The following is a 27,769-nucleotide window of genomic DNA, read 5'->3' on the forward strand; positions in this document are numbered from 1 at the left end:
TTTTGTTTTTCCAGAGCTCAGTTCCAGTCTGCAGAGGGAGAAAGAGGTGTTGCTCGTCCTGAGTACACACACATTTTTTAAACAAAAAATAATAATACTCCACTGCATAGTCCCCACCCTGGTAAAAGGAAAGGGAAAATGAAAGCTAAGGCTGAAGCACTCAGAATTAGTTTGTTAACTCAATTTGCATCCCTTCACCTTGCATTTTCAGGTATAAACACAGGATAAATGTGCACAAAACACCCAAAACAAGAGGCATTTAGCAGAGGGCCATCATATGGTTTCCTTCATAAAGACACAGTCTCAAAGTCAGAGAAACCCTCAAGCTTCATTCATTTGCCTATGAACAAAACACTGCAGCAGAATAAAATCCTAGCTTCCTCCAGAGGTGACAGGCAGCCAGTCTGACTGCTGGTTCTAAATTTGTCCTTGCACACGCCCTGAGCAATTCTGCCAGTGTCACTTATCCTCGGTCCATGATGCCAATACAAAATTTGCTTCACAACTTAAAACATGGCTCTGCAGCTGTCAGATGTGTACAAACTTAGAGAGAAAAGGAGCAGCACGCTGCTGAAGATTTGGGACTCCCGAATTACTGCTGGCAGCCCTGTGCTTCACTACGACAAGAAGCCCAGCATCTTATCTGCAGTGCCTGGGAGCACAACACTTCCCCATCAGCAGTGAGGTAAGGATTCCCAGAAATATGAGCTATGTTTTATCTGTCCTGCTTCCTCAGTGCACATGCTGTATCACACACGGACCGGATACAGAGACCACAAAACCACCCATGTGCCTTAAGAGGGAGGGAAGTAAAAGGGGGAGGAGGCAAGGTTTACAAGTTTGAATAAAGCAAAACAAGCTTGCCTGGTCCTCTGATCATTGACAATAATACCAGCAGGTTTCTAGAATACCTGCTCCTTCAGCCCTTCCCAAGGGGAACAAAAGCAGCAAACTGCCACGACCCTGCTGACGAGCTGAGATGGAAGACCCAATATTGGCCAAGCTGCTTCCTTCTGCTGAGGATTTCTACCTGACAGAAAGCTCCCATCAGCCACGAAGTACCATACCTAAGATATTAACACGACAATGCCAAGATCCAATTGCTCAAGACCTTTCCAAAGACATCACACCCGTTATCTCATGATGTACAGGGATGTTTTCCAACAGAAGGCAAGGTGGATATGCCACAGGAAGGATAACCTCTGGACTCGTGCTGCCTCTAATGCTTCTGTTACTAAATCTCTCCTCTTTTCACAGCTAAATTCAGAGCACTTTGCTAGCTGGACATTAGATCTGACCCAGTGTGACAACTGTTACATCGAGCAAGCCCTGAACAGACTGGTATCTTGAACCACCCCAAGACAGACAAGGTGTCTCCCCCACTTTCATCTCCCATTTTGCCCTGGGAAATCAGAATAGAGTTGTCCAGGCTATAACTTTGTTTGCACTATCCTGACCTCATGAGAAAGAGTACTCACAATTCCCTTTCCTCCAGGTCACTTTGCCATTTACAAGTAGCCAAATGCTGTGTGACTCCTTTTTATCAGGGTTTACACTACTGGTATCATTTGAAATACACTCTTTGACTTTCAGTGCTTCAGTCTTTTTTTTTTTTTTAATAAAAAAGCTAAAGATAGATTCTTCCTTGCAGCTACCAATTTCTAAAAGTCCCAGTTTCATCTAAATCTTTCATCCTGTTGAATATACAGATTACTGGATTATGGTAAGGTTACGACCTGTAGGCCTGGCAGCCTGAGGTTCAAATTATTCAACCCACACTTGACAGAAATTAGTTTACTGCACAGCCTGCACATCCCACAAAGCCAGGGCAAGCATGGGTGAGACAGAGGGCTGTATTTTTATGGGACACAAACCCCACAGACCCCACCCCATGCGAGTACACATGCTACCCAAGGCTCCTGCTTATCTACACTGACTGTAACCACCTATTTTCTACAGAAGAACCCCCCAGCCCTCGCCTTCCTACTGCGTACACCCCAAAACATCATCTTCTGGCTAGAATACTTCCACATTCCCCCACCTCCACCTCCCTACGACACTTAATCCTCCCCTAGCAGCCACATCTCCCCCAGCCCTCCAGGATTTGTTTTAGGCCCAAAGCCTCAGCGGTTCAGGTCAGGGTATGCGCAGCACCCCAGGGGTCAAGGAGCAGGGCAGACAAGCAGAATACCCAAATCTGGCCAATACATGACATCCAAGAGGGATATTTCAGGACTGGCCGGCCAGCCGATCTGTTTGGGTGGCCAAATGTGTACATCTGAAGTAAAGGCCTGGCCCTCACGCAGGACCAACATAACGGAGTCACACACAGAGCATGCGAGGAAAACACAGGACCTCAGACACCTCCTCATCCACCTCAGGGCCTGCTTATATACAAAATGGACTTAAAAACTGCCCCATGGCATGTATTCGCTTGGGCTGGATGCCTAAGATCATGCAAGGCCCACGAGTGACGGGCTGCCCAGGAGTCCCTCAGGCAGACTGACCCCAGGCAACACGAAAGCAAGAGGCAGGTTGCTCAAAACGTTATTCTGCCGTTTCCTGAGAGGGGCAGGACCCCTGCTGCCCTACAAAGCCACTCTTTGTGGCCTGCACGGAGGCAGTAATTGAAGTTTTTCTCTCACAGCAAGCAAGCGTGTGTGGTGGGAGCCCCGGGTGCTGCGAACGAGGTGCGGTGAGCGGCCAGCCACGACGCAGCTGGCAGGGCTCAGTGTCGCTTCGGACTTCTCAGAGCATGTAAGAGGAAGAGAGATGAAAACTGTTGCACAACGCAGGCCCCAGAGCATCGAGCTGGCACCAACAGCTTTCCATGGGTCTAAGCAAGAAGCTGTTCCCCACCATTCTCACAGCAGCCGAGCGTAATCCCCTTTTCACACGTATTTCTGCACTGTGAAATATTTTCATAATTGAAAGTAAAAAGCTAGGTAAGAAAGACTTTCTCATGAAACTAGAAATAAAATAAAAATGGACCCGCTCCACACTGTCTCCTGCTCTGGTTCAGCCCGGTCCAACCAGCAGGAAAAATTAGTAGTAGTGGACACCTGCTCCTCAATCCCTCGGTAATTTTGGGATGTGGAGTCAGCCCATTTCCTAGGGGAGCAATCAGGAAAGGCTGCTGGTGCTAATCACCGCCTTGCTGAGAGCTGTATGGGCAAAGAACCCATCTTACAATGCCCAGACCTCTCCATCCCTGGGCAGAAAAAGAGGCAGAGGAAAATAATTTTGAGATGAAATTCCAGGTGAGGATGAATGCTTCCCTCTCCCCCTTTGCCTCGAGTGATTATTCTACAGGAAAGCTACAGACTGCTTTGCCCTCCTTAAGTTCTCACCTTGCAGTAATGTGAAGTTATTAAATGCGCATTTTTCCCAAAGAGGAAAGATGGCCAAGACAGAGCTGAGACGCAGATGGGATGAGTCCATCATAAAAACCCTTCCTTTACTGGATGCCATGTAACACATGTAGGCATGATATCAGCAGTAGGAGGCAACACATGTTTTGAATTCGTGGCACACTGAGAAACGTGCAATGCACGGAAAGGCAAATCTATGCAGAATGCAGCAGGCACATTTGAAATTACCTGGGCGGTATTTAGTGAGCCAGCAGTCAACACAAGACACACTAACACACATCTCCTCCTATAAACTTATCAACCACAGCTCTGGTGTTTACAACACACAACTGCTATTGAGTGAAAAAAAAAAAAAAAAAGCAGCGAGCTATCAAGATCACACGCGGAGTAGTGTTCCACAAACCTCTGCGAGGCTGCTGCGTTAGACAGACACGGAAGCTCTAACGCCTACAAACCAATTACAGAATTACTAAACCCCGAGACTACAAAAAACCTTTCAACTTTATAAGAAATGAGTGGCACGGAGCTCACAGGTGATGCATGCAGCGTGGGAGACTGCAGGAAGCCACTTTCATTGCAGGCATCAGCTCAGCTGGGGGAGGAGACCACGGGAATTTTTATGTACACATGTGCTTGGCACGTCTTTACCACACAAGCAACACGCTTAGCAGGTCTGAACCTAGTCTGTGCTCTCCCTGACACAGCACACCCATGTCAGGGAGTCTTCTGAAGGTGTGTTGAGCTTCAGCTTGCTTTTTTGGTGGTGGTCATGGGCTGAAAGGGGTCTGCTGTACACCGCAGGCAAAAGCAAGTCATTGTAGCATCAGACTTTTGTAAAAGTAACCTGCAAATTCCCCTCAAAGAACAGACAGGGAAAACTCTCCGAGCACACAAGTGTGCCCCCAGAGACACGCAAGCAATTCCAACTGACTGCAGGTGGGAGCTTTGGGGAAGGCCCCCCAGCAGGGCTAGCTGGTTACGTGCACCAGGTGCCACTCATCAACTTAATTGCACATTAAAAACAGCTGAACCTGCTCGGCCTTGTGGCCTAACATAAGAACTCATGACCCGGGCCTCAGTACCAGGATGTGGATGCAACCAACAGAAGCTCATAGTAGTGACCTTAGTGGCTCTGACAACATATTTATTTGTTCCTCTAAAAATGAACACACAGTGAGGAAAGGTGCTAGAAGCACGGCCTGGGGGGCTGCTGGGTGCAGAGGTGCAAGTGTCTGTGGTGCCCTGGCCCCAGTGGATTAGGTGGGATGCTCCAGCCTGCTTACAGGACCCGGAGCTGCCTCTGAACACCATTCATTTCGGAAAAGGTGTTAATAGGATAGATTTGGCACATGAGAGCTCCTGTGCTCTCACATGTCAAAAGTGTTTCCTGTACAGTTTCCATAAGTTCTCTGCAAAGTACAGGTCAGTGTCCCAGCTGTGCTACGCCATCTGTGTTCCCTCTCTGTTCGTGGGACAGCACTGCACTTTCAGCACAGCCCTGAGTTGCACCACAGCTCTGCCTCTGGATCCTCCTCCAACACACCCCTAAGTGTAAGGCTTGGACCATGAACCAGGCAGGAAAAACCCCTGAAAAGGTGGGGAGAAGCATTCAAACCCTTAACACCACCTGAAGTCAACGCTTTTGTATGCTCGGGGTTCATTTCCTCAAACCTGGGCTTTGAATGTGGTGATCTTTATTTGGTTTGCCATAGCCAGACCTCTACCTCTGCCAAATATAAAACTCAAATAAAGACTTTTGCATATTATCAGCTTCTGTTTTATAGATTGATCTTTTATATCCCGCCACACAACGCTGTGCACTGATTCGTTTGTTCTCACAATACTTTGTTGTTCCTCTGGCTCTACAGAGGGCACGTAGCTGCATTGTTTCCATGATGCCTTTCATGAGAGATCTCTAAGCCCCTGATTAATCACCTTTCCTCATTACTTTGCTTACACAAACCATTAACTGAAGCAGACGTACGACAGGATCTGTTCAAGACAAGTGGACAAGGGATGAAAATGCACGTGCCCAACATTTCAGGCCTCTGCAACTCCGCAGAGCATCCCCTACCCTACCAGAGGGGCTGATACAAGGCAGTACTGACATAGAAATTGGCACCTTCAGCATCCTGAGACACTGACAGGGAGCAACGGGCCTTCCCACTGCCCCAGGAGGTGTTCTAGCTGCAGGAAGACCACAGGGATCAGGCCTTGAACAACTGCTGGACCCAAATAATCCCTTGGCTGGTGCTCCTCCCCTTCTGAAATAAGCACACCTTTCTTCTGAGCGTTCACATCGCTCCGTGCCTGCCTTACACATGCACACCCCCGTAAAATCCCAGTGAGGAGCAGTGGGAAGCAGAACTGCACTAATGCAATCTGAACCGGAGCTAACCTCGTTTGCGCGCTGGGCCGATGATGAACGGGGTTGTCAGCAGGGAAAGAGAGAGGAAAGCAGAATGCACGCAGGGTGATACCAGCAGGGCCACAGAGCTCCTCGGGCAAGAGCACGGCAGTGCTGCACCTCGTTTGGGTTCAGCAGGGCCTTGGGTATGGCCACAAGGGTCAGCCAGAGGGAAGGGAAGGGATGGGCAGCTCAGGTGAGGCATCTAAGAGCAGCAGAAGCAGGCAGCCGTACCTCCTTCTGGAAGCAAAACAGCATCACCAGAGAGAGGCAGAGGAACGTCAGGGGGTAGGAAAAGCATCTGATGGGAGGACTCGAGGACTCTGCCCCGGTGGAAACTTTCAAGCAGCCTTTTAGGCAAGTTCACAGGCACTCAGCCACGCTGCCAGCGCTGCGTGAGGAAGCATCGAGCGACAAATTGTGCACTGAGTGGTTAGAGCAGGAGCTCGCAAACCAGCGGCTCGCAAAGCTCCCTCCCCAGCCCCAACATGCATGTGATGTGGGACTTCAACCACCCGACCCTGCTGCGGTTTGGTCCCCTCGTGTGCCCGAGCCTCGCTCACGAAGGCGGCCGCAGCTCCGGGTGCTGGCGAGGAGCTTTGGGAACTTTGCACGCCCGCTGCCAGCGCGGGCACGGCCCGGGAGCCTGACAAAATGGCATTAACAAAAGCACCTCGCCGAGGAGGTGGCTGAAATTGGTCTTTTTCCAACTGCTCCCATGGGCAGACGTCACCAGAAACCCAGATGCCAAGGGGAAAAAAACAAAACAAAACAAAAAAACAAAAAGCCTTATATTGCCAAGGGCAGCCTAGAGCGCTCCACCTCGCCCAGCTTCCCTGCACCCGCTGAGGCATCGCGGGGCTCTGGGGGGGCCCCCACTCGCCCTACAGGGGCAGCACCAAGCCTGGGCCCCCCCAGGGGCTCCCCCCGAGCCCCAGCCGAGGCCGGGAGCCGCTGCAAGCCCCCCACGCCCCCCTCCCGTGCCCCCCGCCCGGTGCCCCCTCACCTGCTCCGCTCGCCCGTGCCCGCCGGGCTCCCGGCCCCGCTGCCGGAGGGGGGCGGCCCCGATCCGGCCCCGTTCCGCCCCGATCCGCCCCGCTCCGCCCCCGGTCCCAGCCCCCGGCCCAGCCCCGGACCCGGTGCGGCCCCCCCCAGGGCTGCCCGGTGCCGGTGGGCACGGGTTTGGGGGGCCGGGGGGGGTTGCGGTGCGGCCGGCGGTGCGGCACTGCTGCGGGAAGGGTGCGGCTGCGGGGGGGGGGAGGGGAGCGTAAATCGTGTGTGTTTGTGTGCAAATTCTGTGTGTGTGCAACACTGTGTGTGAGAATTGTGTGTGTGCAACTTTGTGCGTGTGCAAATTGTGTGTGCAGCATCTGTGCAGCACGCACGCGGCTGCGTGTGTGCAACTTCGTGTGCAACTCGTGTGCACCTCTGCACAACTCGAGCATGCACAACTCGTGTGCACAACTCGTGCATCTGTGTGCACAATTCGCACGTGCACAACTTATGCATCTGTGCACGACACATGCAGCTGCTTGTGTGCATAACTTGTGTGCACAACTTGAGTGTGTGCAATTTGGGCACCTGAATAACTCCTGCGTGCACAACACGTGCATCTCTGTGCACAGCTTGTGTGTGCACAACTCGTGCATCTGTATGCACAAATCGTGAGTGCAACTCATGTAAACGACTCATGCATCTGCGTGCACAAGGCATGCAGCTGCTTGTGTGCACGCACCTCTCTTGTGTCTGCTTGTGTGCACGACTTGTGTGTGCACAACAGGAGCTGCCACATGCCCAGCAGAAGTCAATGCTGGTGGCCAACGCGTGGTGTGGTGGCTACCAGCCCGACGCAGCTGCCATCATGCATGCAGTGCTGGTAACTGCGGGCAGTGGCTCATTGCTGCAGTGGTTCAAGGACTAAATGCAGGACATGATGCCAAAGGTAGGCCGTGAATACACACGCACAGTAAAACTACTCACGGGGGAGACTGAAAATGCTTTGGGATTCACTCCTTCCTCAGGAGGTGCTCCTCGGCAGCCTCAGCCATGCCCCTGCTCTTTCTTCATCTGGAAATGTGTACAATAAGGCTGGAATCCTGCAGGAGAGGGAACAGAGCATACCTGTGTGCTGGGTACCAAGCACAGCCATGCAGGCTCTCCCCCACCCTTCCCCTCCCCAGGCTGTCGCACAGGTCCCAGGGCAGCAGAGAACCCCCCCAGGCAGCACCGGGGCACCCACAAAATCCCCCCCTGCACCAGCACCCCCTGACCTGTAGGAAATCAGCTGCTCCCCAGGCAGCAGCAGCTGGGGATACAAAACGTTGCCTGTGCTCGCAGACAAATCCCTCTCCTCTGTCTCATTAAATTTTCAGCAGCAATTCGATACCCAAAGGCCACTTGCTCATCTGAAAAAACGCCTTCCTTGTTGCACTCCTGCTGCACTTGAACGGCGCCCGCCGTGCTTTGGAGCATGGATAATGCGAGATTCAGAACGTGGATCTGTGCTTTGGCCATTTTGCTCCCACCCCTGGAAACAAACAGCCTTTGGCCGTGACACGGTCAGGGTTACACATTGCCCCGACCGGTCCTGCAATTTTACGAGTCCCAAACTCACCATTTTTCCTAAAGCTTCCACTGCTGGTGGCATGTGATTAAGGTATAAATTCAGTTTTTTTTCCATGTTATAATCCAAGAAAAGCTCATTATTCTTGCGATCTGACTCATTTTTTTTTCCCTGAACATTACTAGTTGGCAGCCCAGGCTATCTGAGCATCAGTACAAAATGTGACTGCCGAAACATTCGTTCTTCAGCTCCGCTCGGATCTACCAGCACGTCTCAACGTGACCTTCTAAAGCTCAGAAACTGCCTATTTCAAATCGGAGCCCCTGACATGTGTTGAAGATATTTTTAACAGACTGTTTACTGGAATTCTGGTTTCTGTTCCGCTTTTTTTTTTTTTCCTTCCCCAACAGCTTTTCTCTTCATGCTCTCCAAGTTTCACATATAGGGCTGCACTGAACGCTCACGGGACGTTTGCCTGCATGGGCTGTTAGAAATGGGACAACAACCTGTAGGGAAGGGAGAAGGGAACTGAAAGTCCAAAAATAGTTGCAGCCTGCTAGTGTAAGGATATGAGACCTCCGGGAAGAGCAGATGGGAAGGGTAAGCTGGTTGGGTTTCCTCTGGGTTATTGAGAAGCAGTGAAAGCGCTGGCCAGGAGGGCTGGTGGTAACCACATGGCACCTACAGCTCAGCCCCAAGCTAAGCAGCTCACAAAGAACAACAATTGGTGACTAAAAGTAGGGCAGACGTAGCTGCTGGAGAACACAAACTTTCATTTTAAAAATTAGTATTTACCATGCATAAATAAACACTAAAACCCAGCAGGGATATTCTCTCGGGCTGCATCATAAAGGACACACACTGCGAGCTGTGGACAGTAGAAAGGCAAACAGACAAGAAGGAAGGATTTTCAGACACACTGCATCACACCTGCAGGTTCTAGGTACAAGTTTCTATGGGACAAGGAGTGCCCAGAGCTCCCGGGAGAGAGGGCAGACTGCCGACAGACAGGGATGAAAATATTAGGTTTGGCTGGGGCCGGGGCTGCTGCCCATTATAGGTTTACCAAAGCCAAACCCGAAGCACAATTTTCTGTTCATCTTTCGATGGTATCACAGTTACAACTGCTTCTTCTTATATCCTTTCTCCTCAACAAAGACTTTTTCAAGCCCTCAGTCTCAATTATCAGCCTTTCGTAGCTCTCCTCTTAGCGTTTGTCCTCGCATCTCTTTTTGGGTTGTTTCTTGTCTTTCCTGCTTCAGGTACCCCATTCCTGCACCTTTGCTCTTCTCAGCATCGCTTTACAAACAAACATGGTTGGAAATATGAAATAGACACTCCCTGCCAAATCCCTTCTCTACACCAATGTGGTGCATGAGAATTCAGCCACCGTTTGCAGCCCAGATGAATTGGCTGGTCAGCTTTTAGAGGAAAAGGGGATGAGGGAGAAAGAGGAGGAGGACAAAAACAAGCAGATAACATGGCTGTGGCACCTTGTTTTTTACAGGATTGCCTGGCAAGACTGCTTTCAACTGCCAAGTGTGCACCTGGAGAGGAAAACACCACGCCTGCCCTCCTGAGTCATAAGCCACATAAATACTGGCAATTTTAGTAAATAATAACATTTCACTAAATAAATACATTCAAAATAAACAAATAAATACCACTAAATAAATAAAAGTAAATAACAACAGTTCACTGCTTCTGCAGGCAGAGTAATGATAAGCCTAGAAGTACCGTCTCTTATCCTCCACTTACTCAAAAAAAGAAAGAAAAAAAAAAGAAAAAGCCACATTTAATTGCACCACAAAGCAAACAGGAAGCCAGAGCAGTTTTAGGAGAGTTGAAACTATTTGCTCCATGTGGTTAACACTACCAAACAGGCGGGCAACCGCGTTTTTGCATCAGCTATGCAGTTGGTCTGCAAATATGGCTGGTAAGTTGCTCTTATTTAAAAGTCAAAAGAGCTTTTCTTGGCCACAAGGTCTGAAATAGGATCACAGCCACACGAAGTGTATGACAGTGATCCTCACGGGCTAGCAGAGGCGAGCAGCAGAGCTCGTCTGTACGAGCCACCGGATACATCCCTCGCTGAGAATTGCCTGTGGCCAAACCAAGCAGGACTCAAGCACTGAGGATCACCGTTCCTTTTTGCATCTCACATGATGGGGCTCTGGGCTCGAGCACAGTGCTACAGGCTTTTTGTTTTGGGGGGATTTCTTTAAATACACATATATTTGGGGCACCTAGGCCCTCTTGCAAGCTGGCAGTGTGCATGTTAAAGCCGCAGGCTTCCACATGGCAACATATTGTGAACTTTCCAGTCCTCCATCTTCATCACCCAGAGCCTCCACAGCCTTACTAATTATGATGAACTCCGTACATAGCCTAACGCTGCTGTATTTTCCAGATATTTATTCAAGCAGGCCACAAACTAAGACGGGAGAGGAAGAAGAGACCTTCCTCACTTTGCAAATCTGTGCTAGCACTCTAGGGAAAGCATGGACTGACCTAAACCAACCGCAGATCCAAAACCTCCTAAACTTTGTTGGGAAAATTCGGATGTGAATTCAAAATTTTAATCAAGCCCTGTAGGATTATTCATATGGCAATGAGCTGCACTGCGCTCACGACAACACGCACAACCTGCTCAATTAGCCAGCAGCATTATCAGAGCGAACGCTCATCCCAGGGAAACCAAGCTCTGACCTAGCACTGGGAGCGTGGCAGTGCCAACCTAATTTGACGAATCCCTGTTTGGTAGGAATACAGCACTACTAAAGACATTTACCTTTTATTATCAACGCATTCAGAATACATACGCTCTTGCAGTTGTGCTGCTTAAAGAGCTCTTAAATGGTATTGCACTGGCAGCTCCGCACACCCAGGCTTTTCTTCCTCTGTCCTTAACGGGAGAAAAGCAAGACACAAAAATGAATTGCCCAAAAGTTACCTACGGGAATGGGGGAAAAGTCAGATTACGTCTGGTATCCTCACCAAAGGACATGTTTTACTAAGATAGCATAAATTTACTTGTAAAACATAAATACATATAGATATACGTACATATTCAGAGAGTAGAAGAAAAAGAAAAGTGGAGAAAATGGTGACTATGAGAAACATGACTATGAGAAAATGGTAAATAATCAGGTACAGAATAATTCAAGCATGCTGGGAGGTGACTGGGTGAAGGGTAGTGCGTGCATTGGGACCGCTGGCTGGTGGAAATGTGGAGGGACAGACAGTGATTGTCCAGGAAAGGAAGCAGCTGGAGAATTTCCCTGAGGAAGAAGAGCACCGTTAAGCGACACGGACTCACTGCAGCCAGAGGTGCAAGGACTGCAGGGTGGTAGCTCCGCGTGTTGGTCTCTGGACAAAACAGAAACTAGCAAAAGGCTGTGTTGAATAAAACTGAGAGGAGAAATTCACCAGCACACCTTCTTAAAATGAGGACTAAAACCACCACGTCTCTCTTGAGGTCACTACCACATCTCAGGTTCTCCTTTCCCGCAGCTCAAGTCCCACCGAAACGCCTTGTCCCCTGCTAGGGACAAAGCAGAGGACAAATTCCAGGTGAGGACCCAGCTCCTTGCTGCTGTAGGCTGAACACCTCCGAAGGAAAAAGTGGCAGTAATTTCATAGCTTGGACTTTGGGTCAGCTGACTGCACAGTGGTTTTAATAGGAAATGATTGTGTTTTTTTTTCAAGAACAAGGCCACAGCTTGCTTGTTGTTATTGTCACAAAAGAGCTATTTTGGAGCAGAAAGCCACGGCAGAGCCTTGGCACATTTTTTCTCTTTGTTTGATGGACATGCTCGCAAATGAAAAATCCATAAAGTGAAATCTTCCCATGAGCTGTACTAGGAGCTGATGGTGAATTGTTAGGGGTGGGATTCAAGGACCCAAGCAGTCTGTTTGTTCAATGAGATTTTGAAAGAGTGTGAAAGCCTGGGACTATCTGAATGACAGAGAGGGGGGAGAATGACGACAAAGATGCTCAGCTCACTTGCTGAAGGCCAGAATGGCATATTTAGGTGTCCTTGCCCAAATAAAAATACTGTTTGATTTGTGTGACTACGCATTTCAATGAAGGACATCGCGGACTTGAGAACAACGCATTCTTCCATGATTTCCCCATAAATATTTATGGAGGAAAATCAAGCAACAACAACTGACCTGAGTTAGTTAAAGCAAGGAGCTGAGATTCTATCTTGATCATCAGCTGAAGCCCAGGACTTGTAAAGGAGAAGAGCCCCCGGAGGCAGTTCTCCTTAGGAGGTTAGTGAAATGAACCGGGAGGCTTCGTCCGATACCTCCTTAGCTGTAACTTCAAAATTCCGATGAAGAAACAACATCTGAGCATGCCAAAGTATTGTGTTAAGGAAAAAACAAATTTACTTAGCTTTTGGTGGTGCTAACAGTGCAAGATCCCAGGGAACAGAGGGGAAGGTATTAGTTAAATGCCAGACGGGAGGAGATGCTACTGACCCAGTTCTGTGAGATACAGGAGGCTCCGGCTACATTGAGGATACAGTTTAGGTTACCAACTGCAAAAATAAAGCACAACAGAACACAAAAGCAAACAAACTCCACTAAAACAACAACAAACAAAACGACACACTACAAAATCCCAAGCCTTAATGCTTTCAAGGACAAGACCTGGCACAAAGCACTCACGTTCTACTCCTCATACTGGCACAGGTGCCGTGGCCTTTAATAAGTTTTCACCTGTTTCTCTGCCTGCAGAATACAGATAACTTTACTTCCGCGTTTCACAGGGCATTTGGTGAAGCTTTGTTGTTTGTACAAGTCATTTGAGGTCTTTAGCTGGTGGTGCTACAGAAGTTCAAAGCATTGGTGTCAACACAGAATATTGTTTATTTCTTTATCGCTTCAAAACCTAATTGCATACATACACACAGCATTCCCTCCCCCCAAGGAGTACCTCTCAAAAACTCACTTCTGTTGAAGATGTTTTTTGAGACAAGACCAAAATAAGTCCAACAGAAATCTACAGAGGCCACGTCCCTTGTCTCACAATTCAGGAGTGACAAACAACTTTCCTCTTCTTGTTCTGCAACACAATTTCTTGGGAGTATTTCTTTTTTGCAGAAAGTAAGTGATCTATAAAACCACAAATTTCCATTATGAGTTGTAACTGCCTGCTTAACTAAACCACGCTATTTAATCTTGAAATTACTGTTGGGGGATTCTGGATCCTTTTCTTTGCTATCAGAAGAAAAGCAGCACCCGGTCTTCCTACAAGCAGAAGTCCAATTTAAGTTCACAAGTGCTGGGTACTCAGAAATATAAATATAAAACTGGACTTTGGTGATAAAGTCATAACATTAAAAACCTTCACCTTCCTAGTTTTGGAATTTTAGGGGTCTTTAATAACTGTTTCCCAGCAAGACCGGATCTTGCAGACCTCTGTGTGGGTGGCTGTCTGCACGCTGAAGGCAGATGCAGGTGCCTGCCTGCACTAAATATTTTGCAGAAACTCATGACTTTGTTATGTTTGGGTGGTTTTTATTTGCTTGCTTTTATTTGATGTTTAAAGCGTGTATTCCAAATTAAGCAGCGTTCAGAAAGCAAATAAATTTGCTCCGTAATAAACAGAATACACGTATCGTGTTACAAAACGAGACGGATGCCAGTGAGAAATGCTTTAAGAATTTTAACAGCCACCTGAAAAATCACTTAAGCATCGGGACTAAGCAGCAAAGGGCACTGCATGAGTCATCAACGGCAACAAGGAGAAAAGGAATGTGAAGAGAGAATTTTTTTCTTTTTCCTCCAAAAATGAGAGTTGGCTTTCGCTTAAAAAAAAAAAAAAGTCTTATTTTTACTGTTAGCAGATTAAAATTTCCATTTATGAACGGGGGAATTTCCACCTGAGGCAAATCAATGAAGAGTCATTTACATAGCCAGAGGTAAAACCACAGCTTTTACCCTGGGAACAGTGTCGAAGGAAAAACAGCCTCTTTCTGGTATGAGGAAAGTGCAAAATTTTTGTCCTCTAATTTTGGTCCAAAAATAGATAATGTTTGTTTTTATTAAGTCTTTAAAAATACTTACAAAGAAGAGAAGATGTATTTCACAGAAGCAAACATTCCAGCCAGCCTAAACCCAACTGGGACTGGGAAACTGTACCGGGTAAGCACTGCCTACATTAAGCTCTTACATTATAACTACAAGGGTGAGCGTGCCTCTCAAAATAAAAAGCTTCACTGTTTATTATTACTGCTTCATCATTTAAAACGTGGCAGCAGCCAGTGTTTGAGTCAGGCTGGGAGCACCAGCGGGATGCATTTCTGCAGCTAACTCTGCTGCCTTGGAGGATCCTTGCAGGTCTCCCCTGCCCTTTTCCACGCCACCGGCCGCGCTGCGAACTCGCTGCCTTCGTTTCCTTCTCGGGCTGGTAGGAAGAGCAGTGCTGAGCACTGGATCAGTTAAGAGATGAGTGTTTGAGATGTGCAAATTACAACATCTGATACCATACCGGACTGTTTTGTATGATACTCTCACATCTCCTACCAGCGATGCACAGCCTGATACTATGAACTTGGGCTGCTGAAAAACAACCGTGGTAATATTTTCTAAGCAACCTGGGCAGCTTGTTACAATGGAATTTTATATTCTGCCTTTTTGCCCTCCTTGTTCAGTGCTGGTTTTCCCCTCCTCATTCACAAAATTCAGGCTCTAAAAGACCAAGCAACTCCCCAACACAGGGCTGGACCATCCAATGCCAGCACATGATGAACACTGGGGTTCTCTGGAGCTAATGGGATTTAAAAGAGCAACATTTGGGGACGCCTAACAGAATAAATAAATAAATAAATAAAACAGAAGAGTATATTTCCTGGTATTTTCTTAGTATAAACATTTTTTTGATGTCTTTGTTGCTGTTTTTCTGCCATCTGCACAGAAAAAGCAAAGAGTACTGCCAACTAGCAACATCCTCAAAATCAGTCACCTAAAACTGGAGTCTAGAGAGCCTACTGGTGCAGAATGGCCATCACAAAAGGTCTTCACCAGCCCCAAACCAAAGCCATCTGCCCCAGCATGGATAGCAACGCATCACAGCCTGAAGGATGGTTTCTGCCAACCCTTGGGAAGGGTCCCCTGGGACGCGGTTGGCTTTTGCTCCCCATTCACCTTCTTGCTGAGCTCCACGAGACAACAGTTAGCATCACACTGCTGTGCTGAGTGGAAGAGCATGCACATGACGCCTGGCAAGCACAAACAAAGAGATGAACAGCATGCAAAACTGCAAAGCACGACATGCAGAAAGTGAATTTTACATAAGCATTGTGTCTAAGCTATTGACAAAAAACCCAACTCACTCCCACTCTCAGACCACATCCTTTCGGGTCATCGGGAATTTTTATCAGTAGTTGCAGAGTTTGCTGTTCTCCGGGACTTAATTGAGTAAAATAAGAGAAAAAGGGAGATTCTTCAGCAAAAATCGTGCGTCATTGTGTTTTGCAGGCTGTGTGCTGCACATACAAGACACATGGTCCCCGTCCCCACTGCGGCTTTTCAGAGCCCAAGCACTGCCCTTCTGGTTGTTTGCCTTCACTCAGCACCCATGAAAAAGTTAAACATATTTTTTAAAAATCTATTTCCTTCAAGTTTCCTGGAAGGTCATGCTGCACAATTATCAAGGCCTAAGACAAGGAAAATACTTGATAATTAAGAAAAAAAAGTTCCACCCATTTCACTGGTGTTTTAGCTGAATCTAGCACATTAAGTAAATAATCTACTCCTAAACAGACAATACAATTGTCCATATTGGTCAGCAACACTGAATATGAATTCAATTATTAAATCAATTGAGTGATGGCAGTTTCCACATGCAGAAATTAATTCCTTACGAAGAAAGGCTTGCAATCTATCCTCATATTTGTACTCTGTATAGATGTGAGTAGTGGGGCTTCCACGCTGCAATTTCTCCACTTTAACAGAAGACCGGCAATGTACTACAAATTACCCCAATTATATTATTACCTTAATATTAAATGATATGAAATGTCATTATTACTCCAATTATATTAAAGTACCCCAATGTTATTATTACTTATAAACCTTTTTATAGCCAACTACTCAAGTTATTCGGCTGTAAAATTAAAAAGATCTTAGCCTGAATTTGATGCAATTTTATTCTGACCTGCTGCCTGATAGCCAGTTTCTGCTGACAAGCACAGAGCAGCTCACACCGCTGCCACCTATCCCTTTTGAACAGGAACATTTCAAGATAAAATGTTCGTCTTATCGAGGCTGCCTGGAAATTCCCTTTCTAACTCATCTCTGCTGTAAGCCTGTTCTGTGCCACCTCAAAGACCTTAAATCCAGCTTTCCCCCAGCTTCAGGAGCAGCAAATCATCAGAGAGAAGCAACAAAACAGCACCCGCAGCCTGTGGTGCAGCAAGATAATATTGCTTTGAGTTTCCTACTTTATTTCCTCGTTACCTGCAACAGGAAAAAACTCAACCTTTCATTTCCTTCCTCCTGCCCACTTGCTGTGTAATGTTTTGAGCAACTGAGATAAATTAGCTAGAGTCAGGAGCCAGATTTTCAATTTACTCTTTTTTTCCGAAAGCTCTGGGTGGAAAGACACAGGACAACGTCTCCTGGGTAAAACAAGAGGGTGGCAGGGGTAAGAAGAGGACAGTAACAGGCACACACGGTTAGCAGAGCTCCCAAGCAGCAAGAGATGTGATGCTTGGCTGCCTACAGGAAAAAAAAGAGGCTCAGCATTGCCAAAAGGGAGACAGGTTGTGCCACTGAGATCATCCACAACTGGGGCAAGGTGAGCCTTTCAGAATCAAGCTTGGAAACTGAATGGAAAAAATTGATTTCATTCATGCAGCCTCTTTCCCTGAGCACCAGCTCTGTGGGTACAAACATTCCACGTGCAGCATGGTAGTATCACCAGAGCACGCTGCCACACCACACTGCTTTGCGTGACTTTGAGAATGAAATGATCCCACTGAATGAATGTTGCCACTGCAGACACTAGGCAATGTGGAAACCACATGAAAACGCTGACCAAACACCATTTCCAGTGCCAAATTAAGGGATGTAGCTTCTTTCCCATGCCCTGAGCCTAAAACTCTACTTCTAGAAAGAAAAAATTTGAAAGAATTAGCAGCGAGGAACAAGGCACCACAAAAGGGAACTATTACATCTCCTTCAGTGTCAGCAAAGCAGAGTTTCTCCTTGTAGGAGCGCCCATGCCTCTGGTTGTGGCTCTCTACTTGCCAGATGTGAGGCCCAGCAGGTCAGCAAACCTCAGCACGATGCCCCGAGGAACCCCTGGTGGTTGCATTTCCTGGCAGCTGCTGCTGTGAGCGCCCACCACTCACCTATTTGTCTGGCAGGTTCCTTTGGGACACCCTGGGGAGCCAAGATGCTCGCTCAACCCCCTAAAGTAAGGCTTGCAAAGAAAAGGGGCCTTGAGAGACGTTTCCTCCCCAGCCCCAAAAGCCCCCAACAAAAATACACCTAGCTACTGCACACGTGATCCCTTTTGTGGCAAAAGCAAAAGAAATTCACAAGCCCTTCGACACTAAAAATACATCCTTCCTCCTCCTCAGACTTCTCCTTTTGCAGAAACATTTCTCTTTCTGTGCCATTTCCCAGCCTGCTGCCCTCGTCTCACACCACCTCCCAGCCCAGAGCCAGACAAAAGTCCTTCCACAGCACACAGCTCCCGATGAAGCCATATGGGCTTTTAATAAAGCACCATTACAGCCCCAGCACAGCACCCACTTACAGGCCATGCAGTGCTAGCAGGTCATGCCCCGACTGCTCCTCCACGTGCATTATTCATTCACCATCTCTCTCTTCCTCCGGTCTGTTATCGATTGCTGCCGCTTCTTCCCGTGCACGCTGCCAGTGATTTCTCCTTGTCGGGAGGCGTGGGGAATGGAGGCTGCTTTCTGTTCCCAAAACACCAATCTTCTTCTCCCTGCATCTACCTAAATAGCCGAGTGACAAACTTCAGATCAGCAAATGGAAAAAAATTAATATATAAATAAATAAAATAGGCAAACAACTCCTCAAAATCCACTCCTGATCTTGTTTTCCCACTGCTGAATCAGAGCCACAGAGACTTGCAATACACATTGCAAGAGGAGAGATGCACCAGTACCTGCATCAGGCTGCATTTCCCAGAGTGGCTGAGTTCTTGCCCCCCCCCCCCAGGCTCCTGTCTTCACCCAACCTTTGTCTTCCTTCCTCTCTCATAACAGACAGGAGTATGTTCAGTGGATGAGGGAGTACTCAGAGCTGGGAACTGCTCAGTCCAGAGCATTTATCCCTGCTCCTCTTTCGTGAGGTCCTGCTAGCCAAAGGAGGGAAGGCAGCTCCAAATCTACTTGGTTCACAGCTGACAACAAATAATGGCATCTGAAATCCTGCTATGCTGCAAGGAAGTAAAGATGAGAACACCTGAAAAGCTTGCACAGAAAAGAGAGCTCACAGGGCAAAGTCTTCCCCTTCAGGCACCTTAGAGAGAGCAAATGGCCACCCATGGGACAAACAAGCCTTGATTAATATTTTCATCACCTTCTTGATGGTCAGCATCTCCAGGTTGTCAATAGATGGTTGTACCTGCTGCCTTGGTCTGCTTTGGAGCCCTTGTAGCTACAAGCTCACATAGGCAAGCGTGTCCTGACAGTTCTGCCCACACATGAATTAGCAAAGAGTGAGCAGAGCTCCCTGAACAATGCTTAAACCATCTGGTTTCAGGAGAAAATGGTCTTCCTGCATGCTGACAGCATCAGGAGAGACACTGAGGAGGAATTGTCTAGTGGTACTCCCTATTTACTCCCTTGGGATCTGTCTTGTATCAGATAATTAAAGCTGTTCACACCGATTCTCTTATGTCACAGAAAAAAAATAATAGAGGAAGAGGACATGAAGAAAAAAAAAAAAAGGCAAAAAAAATAAGCACAGCAGAACTGATTCTGAACATGATGTTTTTCTCTGCTGTGAATGAGGAGTCAGCAGCCCTGATTGCATGTGTGCAAATTCCCCCAAAGTTTCCCTGAAACTTTCCATTACAGAGAGGCAGCAGAGCTCTAGTAAAGATGGCCATCGATTTTATGCTGATACTTGTTTATTTACTTCAGTGAAGATACATCTGTTAGATCTTATCACCAGTGACTGAGTCACCCTCTGCTACATACGTGCAGTCGATTCTCCCTAAGGAAGGGAGCACATCAGCAGTTCTCCACGTTAGAAGTGCTCAGAAGTCATCTGGCTGCAACGGATCCTCACCCTACAGTGTTTTTCCACCCTTTCTAACTGTTGCCCTACATGAAGAACAATGTGGGAGAAGTGGGAATCGCCTGCTGATGGGCTGTTTCCTTTAAAGTACAAGACAGCTGCAGCTTTTACGTTACCTGCAAGCGTTGCACAGGCTTACAAAAAATCTGCTCAGGTTATGTAGGAACAGATCTCTACAGGAGGTTGTATAGAGCCAGGTGAGAGAGCAGACAGATGTAGCTCTTCAGAAGGAGGAGAGAGCTTCTGCTAAATCCTAGGCAGAGGTGCCTGGAAGATGTGGTGAGACACAAACGCAGGAAGATAACGGCTCCAGGAATTTATCTGAAAGACATGAATGGGCATCACCACGAAAGCTCCAGTGACAAAGTCACATTCAGCACAGTCTGCACTCAGCCTCTAGACTCCCTGCTAAATCTGATTAACTGCAGCCTTGTATCGCAGTAGACACCTCGGCCCACAAAGCACAGACCACAGCGTTACAGTGCAAGAATCATTCATACGGCTGCTGGCGCCTCTGGAGGGAACTGTAAAAGAAGAGAAGAAAATTAAATCTTAATGGAAGCCTGTTCCTGTCGTTTGGGAACCAGCACAACCAGCAGGCTGGCCAGCTCCTTTACAGTCCAGATCAGATGCAGAAAAGCAGGCAACCCTTCTCTTGCTTAGCATTTGCACAAGCTGCTTCTGCTGCTTCTGCCTCTCCTTGGTTAGAGCAGGTACCAGCAGTAACAGCAGCTGAGAACAAGCCATGGAAATGGCATTTATCTGCAGGAGTCTGATGGGAGCCAAGAGTGAGCAATTTAAAGGTGATGTCCCTTCCATCCTTGCCCTGCTCTAATCTGCATGCAAAGCTCATACATTAATTCTTCACCCCTCTCCCTGATTAAAGGGGCATCTTATCCAATTCCCCTTCCTTTTCTAGCTCCAACTGAGTCCTATCTGTCCACGCTTTGGCAGCTGTTTTTCTCCTCCTCCCCGCCCATTTGCCTGCTGTTGTCTTGCTAATTATTTTTACAAGGCTCAGTAATTGATGCAATTTTCCTCATTTTTCATCTCCTTCCTCCAGCACTGTCTGGCAAAGGAGGAACTCCACAAGCAGCTGTGCTCAGTTGGCTGCCCATCCGCCTCCTGCGGAGGGGAACCATCGCCAGAACAAGCCTTTGAGACTCAATCCTCAATTTACCTTCCACTGGACTCTGCAGCCATCACCCACAGGAGCTGCTTTTAAAGTCACTTGTGAGCAAACCGAGGGGCTGATGTCACGAGTAAAAGCAGTGGCCCAGAAAAACCCGTAGGTATGCACTGTGTGCCTTGAGCCAGTTATCTGCAACCATCTAGCTCCGCACTTCACCATTTTTTAGCTTCTAAAGAATTTATCTTTTGACTCACTGCCAGACAAAGCAGCAACACTGATTTCACAAGAAAAATAGCCTCTCGTTCTACACCAATCACACTGACTTAAGCGCAGGACTGCTTGTGCCTTTCTCTAGGGCACGTGGCATCGAGCGAGAACGCAGATCTGATACCAAGTGAATGTGGTATTACTGGTACCACACGGTACAGCAACTCCCTCAGCCCTGCAGGTTATTCACCTACTGAAGATGAATCATGGATTTCACCAGAGTAGGGACTTTAAATGTTAAATCTGTTGGAAACCAAAAAAAAATGTTTTCAAACAATGTTGGTAAGGAGCCCTGTTCAGGAAAGGACTCTGCTAAGGGCTGACTCAAGCAGGACACCTCATGGTGCAGTTCCTTCATCCAAGAGATGTCCTAGAAATACCTTTTTTTTTTCACATTTTGCCTTCTCTGATGGTCCAACATACCATTTCCCCTTCTGGTAGGAGAGTAACAGTAGATAGAGGAATTACACCGACAGCAGAGTTCCTAATGCAACTTGTTGGTATTCTGTGAATACCAATCTGAAAACCACAAGTCAGGACTCACAATTTTCAGGTTTTTGTGAACTGTTAGGAATTGCTGCCTGGCTCACAGTTTGCGAATCCCTTCTCTGAGCAGTTTGCCATTGTCCAGCTTTTGTACATGTTGCTAACTGCCTGAGGTCACGGAAAGGTAAGGCAACCTGAAAATGTTCAAACAAGACACTTGTTCATTTTGCACACTGGGCTGCATTTTTTTTCTACCACAAACACCCAAATGCTGCAGGATTCAGCACTGGTGGTTCATCTTTCAGCATTATTCTGACACTGACTACTTCTGACTATCCCAGGATGCCGAAGTATAGGGAAATTCTAGTTCCGTCCACCCAAGAGCAACTCAGGAAGACAACTGCCAAAGAGGAAAGTGCCCGGACGGTTCTGCTGCAGTCGCACCAAGCTGAGCAGTGAATTTCTGCAGAGCACGTGTGTACCACAGCATCACCTCCCTCAGAGCGCTGCTTCTCTGGTACACAGCAGCAGGATCTCACCCAGAGAAACACGTAAGCACGTGGTGCCCATTCCAGAGCCAGCTCCAGATCTCCTGCAAGCATCACCGGAGGCTTCTTCCAGCCTTCTAACCTCCACCCCGTCCTCCCTTGCAGCTTGTTGTTTCAAAGAGCAGTGGTGTGAAAAAACAGGAAGCCATGCAGAGAGAGAGAATACAGATTGAGGCACGAAACTGCAGCAGCAACAGCTCCCCCCCTACACACACACACACCCCACCCCCTCTTCCCTTCCCACCCCCTTACCACAGGCCACGCTTTGGGTGAGAAACGCCGTGCTTGCTCTTGACGGGAAACCGGTCACGGAGCCGCATGGCCGGAGAGCCACTGCGGGAGGGGAAATCCAGCAGCGTGGAGGGAAGTGCTTCTCTGCTCGGCAGGTCTCGAGGGAAGGAGGTGGGAGTGTAGCCAGTGTCAAGAGAGCCAGACAAAGCCATAGGTTGTGGGGTATCGGGGGCTCCTCGTACGTCTGCTGCGCTGTGGGCACAAGTCCTAGAACCTGCTGTCCACTCCTATGTGGCAGGATGGAGCACGAAGAGCTCCACTTCTGCACTTTCCTCTTTGGGAGGTTTTGCTGTGGGGGGGTTGGAGCAGAAAACAGATTGCAGGGGGTGCAGGACACCCAGAGCATTGGGGTTGTGGGAGCTGTACCTTACCTCCCTCCAGACAAGGCACAATCCCATACATCTCCCTCCCAGAGCTCCCTTGTTGCCCTCATTCCCCTGGGAACTGGGATTTTTGCCACAATTCTTGGAGGCCAAAGAGGGATTTTTGAAGGAACGGAGAACTGAGACTCAACTCCTGCCCATCTGTCCCTTTTAGAGCTTCTGCAGTCAGCCACTTACAGCTCTGGGCTGCTTTTGAAAGCATCGCTCTCTTCATAGCTTGGCTGGGGCTTTCTTGGTCCCTGGCTGGCTTTGGACGTGATGCAAACTCATTCTTGCTCTGAAAGTCTCAGGGCCACAGAGTAAAAGGAACAGGTCAAAACTGACACAACCCCGCAGGCAGCTCTGCATGCATTTTAAGCTGTAAACTTCAAGGAAAAATACGTAATCCTCTTATTCCCAAGGTTTCAGTCTGGCAGCTTCACTTATCTCCTGTGGACCACTCTACAATCTATTGACTTCAGCGATGACCTGCTGTACCCAAACAGCTCTCAGCGTCATTTTTATGCCCATAAAGCCTGATTGTTTAAGGAACAGCCTGCCCAAGTCACAGCTCCCTATTGAAGAGGTCACCTTGCCCGTGGCTCTCAGCACTCACAGCTCTCCCAACCCACCCTCTGTTGGCAGCTTCTGACAGAAGGTTCCTATTCTGCAGGAGGCTCCTGCTCACACCCTTATCTTTTCAGTCTTTTACACAAGGCTGAAAGATTAGAAGGGTGGGGATGAGGAAGCAACAGTTAGGGGCAAAAACATTGTAGCAAGGGACAGAAAGGCCAAGCTAACCCCTGATAAATGAGGGGACACTGTGACTTCCATTTGGTACAGGGTATTTCCAATGTTATCTACACATAACCACTTCTATTTTTATGTCAACCAATTATTGGGATAAAACAAAAGGAAAAGAATCAACGTCACAAGAATCCTGGTGATGCAACAAAGAAAAGAAAAAAACCACATGGTCAAAAGCCAGCTTTGGCCAGTGTTTCTGGAATTAGTTTGGATTTTGACAATTAAAAGTCTTACATCTGTACTAATTCAACACTGTGCATGAGTGAATTCTCCTTCTTTTCCACTGTCAGTGACACACAAAGCCATTGCTTCAGTTGCTAAACCCAATGAGGGAAATAAGCCAAGACAGATGTGAGACGACACAATGGAAAAGAATTCAGCAGCCTGATGTCTACTGGTGGGAAAGGGGAGCATACTATTTTCTTAGCCATTTTCAAAGACTCTGTATTGCTTGCAAAGGGATATGCTGTGCTGGGGTTTATTTATAAAACCTATAAGAATGTTGACCAAAGAAGAAAGTTGAAGAAAAATAAGCAGAGGTCAAATTTTCTAAATGCAGTCACAAACCCAAGAAAAAGAGGATCACCAGTAAGAGCCTCTGCTGCTGGAGGGATGCAAAACACAGGAGAGGCCCCAGTACTTCTGAGCTGCTAGAAAAGCCATGCAAACCCTGAACAATCTCCCTGGTCAAATGCAGCCAGCACTGCAGTTTTCTATTCCAGCCACAGCATGAGTGTGTGAGTGTCTGAGCAAGACTGAGGGGGATTCCCAGCACCTCTCTTTGCCGGCTGCAAGTCTTCCCAGGCTCTAAAGCTTCCTGGTTTGAATTTGTAAATAACCGATGAGAAGTGCTCCTATATAAAGTGATTCAGAGAAAGGACTTCATCTAAAAGCTCCAAAACATTCCTTGGAAGAGACCAGCTCTGCTGACAATTGAAGGAACCTCTGGAGGAACCAAGACATCCCTGCAAGAGAGCTGAGTCTGTGCCAGTGGGACTGCGGCTGCTTCATCTGTGCTCACCTGTGTCCTGCTGCTGGGAGGGTGCAAGCAGGAGAAAGCACTACAGTTGCAAAGGGCAGTTAACTCTCATTCCCACCTTCCTTTGACATTGCTTCTACACGTCCCCATTGCTTCATTGTCTAGAAGGGATGGAGATGCAATCCTTCATCAAAGACCAATTCCAGCTTTGCTAAAACAATCCCTCTAGATTTGCTATGCTGGTGCAAAGGCACCATCTAGTGGCGCACATGAATGGAAATGCCGTGGAACCAATAAAGTGCTGGCAAATACAACACTTACCGACTGAAACAGGGAACAAAGGACCAACACGACACATGCACCCACTGGGAAGAGAACACAAAGCTCTTTACTCTTCTGTACGCCCTCAGAAGCTTGAGATACCTGTGTATTTGTAAGTGAGATGAAAATCAGGAGCTGAACCAATGTAAAATTCCTGCAACTGCCACATATAACTTGACAACATTTTGAGTGTTTCTTGATGCACAGAACTCCTGTGGCCTTTTATTCAAGGTGCTAATCTTAAAATAGGGTTTAACTGGAAACTTCAGGCCGCTTTCTTATGCTCTGCCTGATATATTGTATTTTGTTTCACAGCTTCTCCTCCCTGCAGTGACACTCAGCATTTCATGCTTCACATACAGCTTTTTACCCATTGCTCAAAGGCACTGGCACTCTGTGAATTTAGTTTTGAAGAAGCCTTAAGAAATCAAAGACTGAAGTGTGCTCATAGCAGCCCCTGTGGAACCAGAGCCTCAGCAAGACAATGATACTTACAATATCTCCACCCTCATGAAATGGAAAGGATAATTTAATCAACGTTATTTCTCTGTAGAAGTCTCAGGTGAAACTAGAACATACAGGTAGCAATACATACACATAACGTGTATGATTCATATGTCCACTGACCACAGGGGACATAAAACTTCTCTAAACATATATATTTAAAATGAAAACCCTAGAAGTCTTTGTTTTGCATACATACAGACTTACCACCAGCTTCAAGATGCAACAACTCTTACATAGCTGCGTTGCACTTCAGGCACTATACTTAGTTTATAGCCAAATAGAGCCTGCAAGTGGTTAAGTGTGGAAGGTTATTAGGAGCTACAAGAAAAATGAGACTAAAAGAAAACAAAAAATTATCTGGAAAATAATGAAACTGCAATATCTTTAATATGTTGGATTTCTGTAACAACAACCTCAATGCTGTTGCCCCAGATGACTTTAACAGTATTTCCAGCATTTTATTGGCATTGTATCATTAGAATTTAAAGACAATGTTTAGAAACTCTTCTTAAGTACAGGAAAATATAAAATACAAACTACAAAACTAGGTTTAAGTTGCACTTTTTTTAAGCAAAAACCTGTCAAATTACTTCAAGTGCTTTCTGAAGCCATGAGCTCTTACAAAGTAGTGCTTATTGAACAAGTCATAAAATACAACATATAACCAAGTGCTGCTCTGCAGCACTCATAACAGTATTTGAACTCTTCGTTAACAAACTTAAATACACAAATCTTATTAGAAGCATGCTTTGTCCCTGACGGTTATTTTGAGGGGAAAATACAGGAAGTACTCCTCTGAAATTAAGAGGAAAATACCCTTATAATTAGTGCATTATTTATAAGAAATGTGTCAAGAATAAATGTAAACATCTGTAACAAGAAACAGTATAAAATAACTCTTGACTGTATGTAAAACCTCATATAGCTCTGCTTTAAATACAAAATGATAAGATTCCCAGTATTAAAGTTTCACAAAAATGAAAAATACACATCATTCCCTGTACTAAAGTCATTTTTTTTCCACAAAGAAGAAAAATACATTTTACGTATACATATATAAGAAAGAAAAGCTCAAAAATGAGTTTAAGGACACTTGAAAAAATGCTTTTTCTGCACATAACCAAATATAACAGTCCTACAAGGACTGGTGCTTCATGGCTCTTCGTGTATTTCCAGACTGAAGATACCACAACACACAGATCAGTTTGGGCAAGCTTCGCAGCACCCCTTCAGGCTTGCAGGTTCGACCAACAAAATCATAAATTTTTAAAAAATAATAAGCCAAACTGACAAATCACAACAAAACCATCAATAAATAAATAAAAATAATAACAATCCAGACTGAAATCTCTTCAGGTAACGCAATTTCCTTCTCCCAACAGAGCACTGACACGAGGCACCCACACACACCTCAACAACCCCCCTCAGCACGAAGCCCCTTCCAGCCTCATTCCCCCCTCACGCAGCCAAACCCTTTTTGTTATTCAAATCCCTTTTATCTCTAACTTTCGGGGCTCGGAGGGGCGCTCAGGGCGGTCACAAAGCAGCAAGGGCCCAGCTCCGGCGGCGGCTGAGGCGGCGGCGGCCCCGGGCACCAAGCGGGGCCCCAGGCGGGCACAGGCGGCGGCGGCCCCGAGCCCCACAGCGGGGCCCAGGCGGGCAGAGCCGGGCAGGGGCACGCGGGGAGCGGTGGCGGAGGCCTGGGGGAGGCGGCGCTGCTCTGAGGCGGCTGGGGCCGGCGGCGGCGGCGGCGATAGTCGCCCCCCGGGAACATGTCGTGGAAAGAAGCCGGGTCCAGGGCCCATTCGCCGCCCCGGCGAGGAGCTGAGGGGCCGTGGCGGGGAGGCAGGCGAAGGAAGCAGGGGTTGAGGCTGAGGTTGTGGCGGACGCTGTTCTGCCAGCCCTTGGGGCAGCAGCGGTAGTAAGGGAAGCGGCTGGAGATGTAGGCGTAGATGCCCCTCAGGGGTAGGCGCTGCTCAGGGCTGGCCCGGATGGCCATGGCGATGAGGGCCACGTAGGAATAAGGGGGTTTCTGCAGCTCCTCCGCCGGCCCCGGGCTGCCCGGGGATGGACGCGGCTCCCCCGGCTGCGCTTCGCCCATGGTGCCCGCTGTGGTGGTGGTGGTGGCGGCCCCGCGGTGCCCCCTCTAAAAAAGCCGGTGTTTCTCCTTTCCCCGCCCCAAAAACGGCTGGTTTGGGGTCGTAGGAGGGTCAGGACGGCGGTTGGGTTTGCAAACCCAAACATTGGGGAGTGGGGGAAACGGGGCAGGGAGAGGGTGGCCCCGCTGCCATGACCCCGGGCACCTGGGGAGGGGGAAGGAGCTGCAGGAAAATGGAGGGAATCACTGAATCCTAGGATCACTAAAATTTGGACAGACCTTCAAGTCCATCTGGTGCAATCATCCCCTACCAATATAGCCCACTAAGCCATGTC

At 47.6% G+C, this 27,769-nt stretch overlaps 2 protein-coding genes across 2 annotated transcripts in view; both read right to left on the reverse strand.

Annotated features, from left to right (window-relative positions):
• The window catches only part of PIK3CD (phosphatidylinositol-4,5-bisphosphate 3-kinase catalytic subunit delta), a 32,353-nt gene extending 25,509 nt beyond the window's left edge, over positions 1-6,844 (reverse strand). Inside the window, exon 1 of the mRNA XM_084494920.1 lies at positions 6,785-6,844. The gene's annotated coding sequence lies outside the window, so the exon portion shown is untranslated. The remainder of the gene's footprint in view (positions 1-6,784) is intronic.
• On the reverse strand, positions 1-27,668 carry LOC311422159 (forkhead box protein L2-like). Its single transcript, XM_084494927.1, has 8 exons — positions 26,747-27,668; positions 25,541-25,620; positions 24,551-24,931; positions 22,322-23,028; positions 19,753-20,160; positions 18,120-18,324; positions 7,759-7,874; positions 1-28 (listed from the first exon to the last, which is right to left on the reverse strand). The coding sequence occupies exon 1, from the start codon at positions 27,435-27,437 to the stop codon at positions 26,838-26,840; it is 600 nt and encodes a 199-aa protein (XP_084351053.1). The 5' UTR covers positions 27,438-27,668; the 3' UTR covers positions 1-28; positions 7,759-7,874; positions 18,120-18,324; positions 19,753-20,160; positions 22,322-23,028; positions 24,551-24,931; positions 25,541-25,620; positions 26,747-26,837.
• Between the last annotated feature and the right edge of the window lie 101 nt (positions 27,669-27,769).

This window comes from Aythya ferina (genome assembly GCF_964211825.1).
Source record: "Aythya ferina genome assembly, chromosome: 21".
Classification (NCBI taxonomy): Eukaryota; Metazoa; Chordata; class Aves; order Anseriformes; family Anatidae; genus Aythya; species Aythya ferina.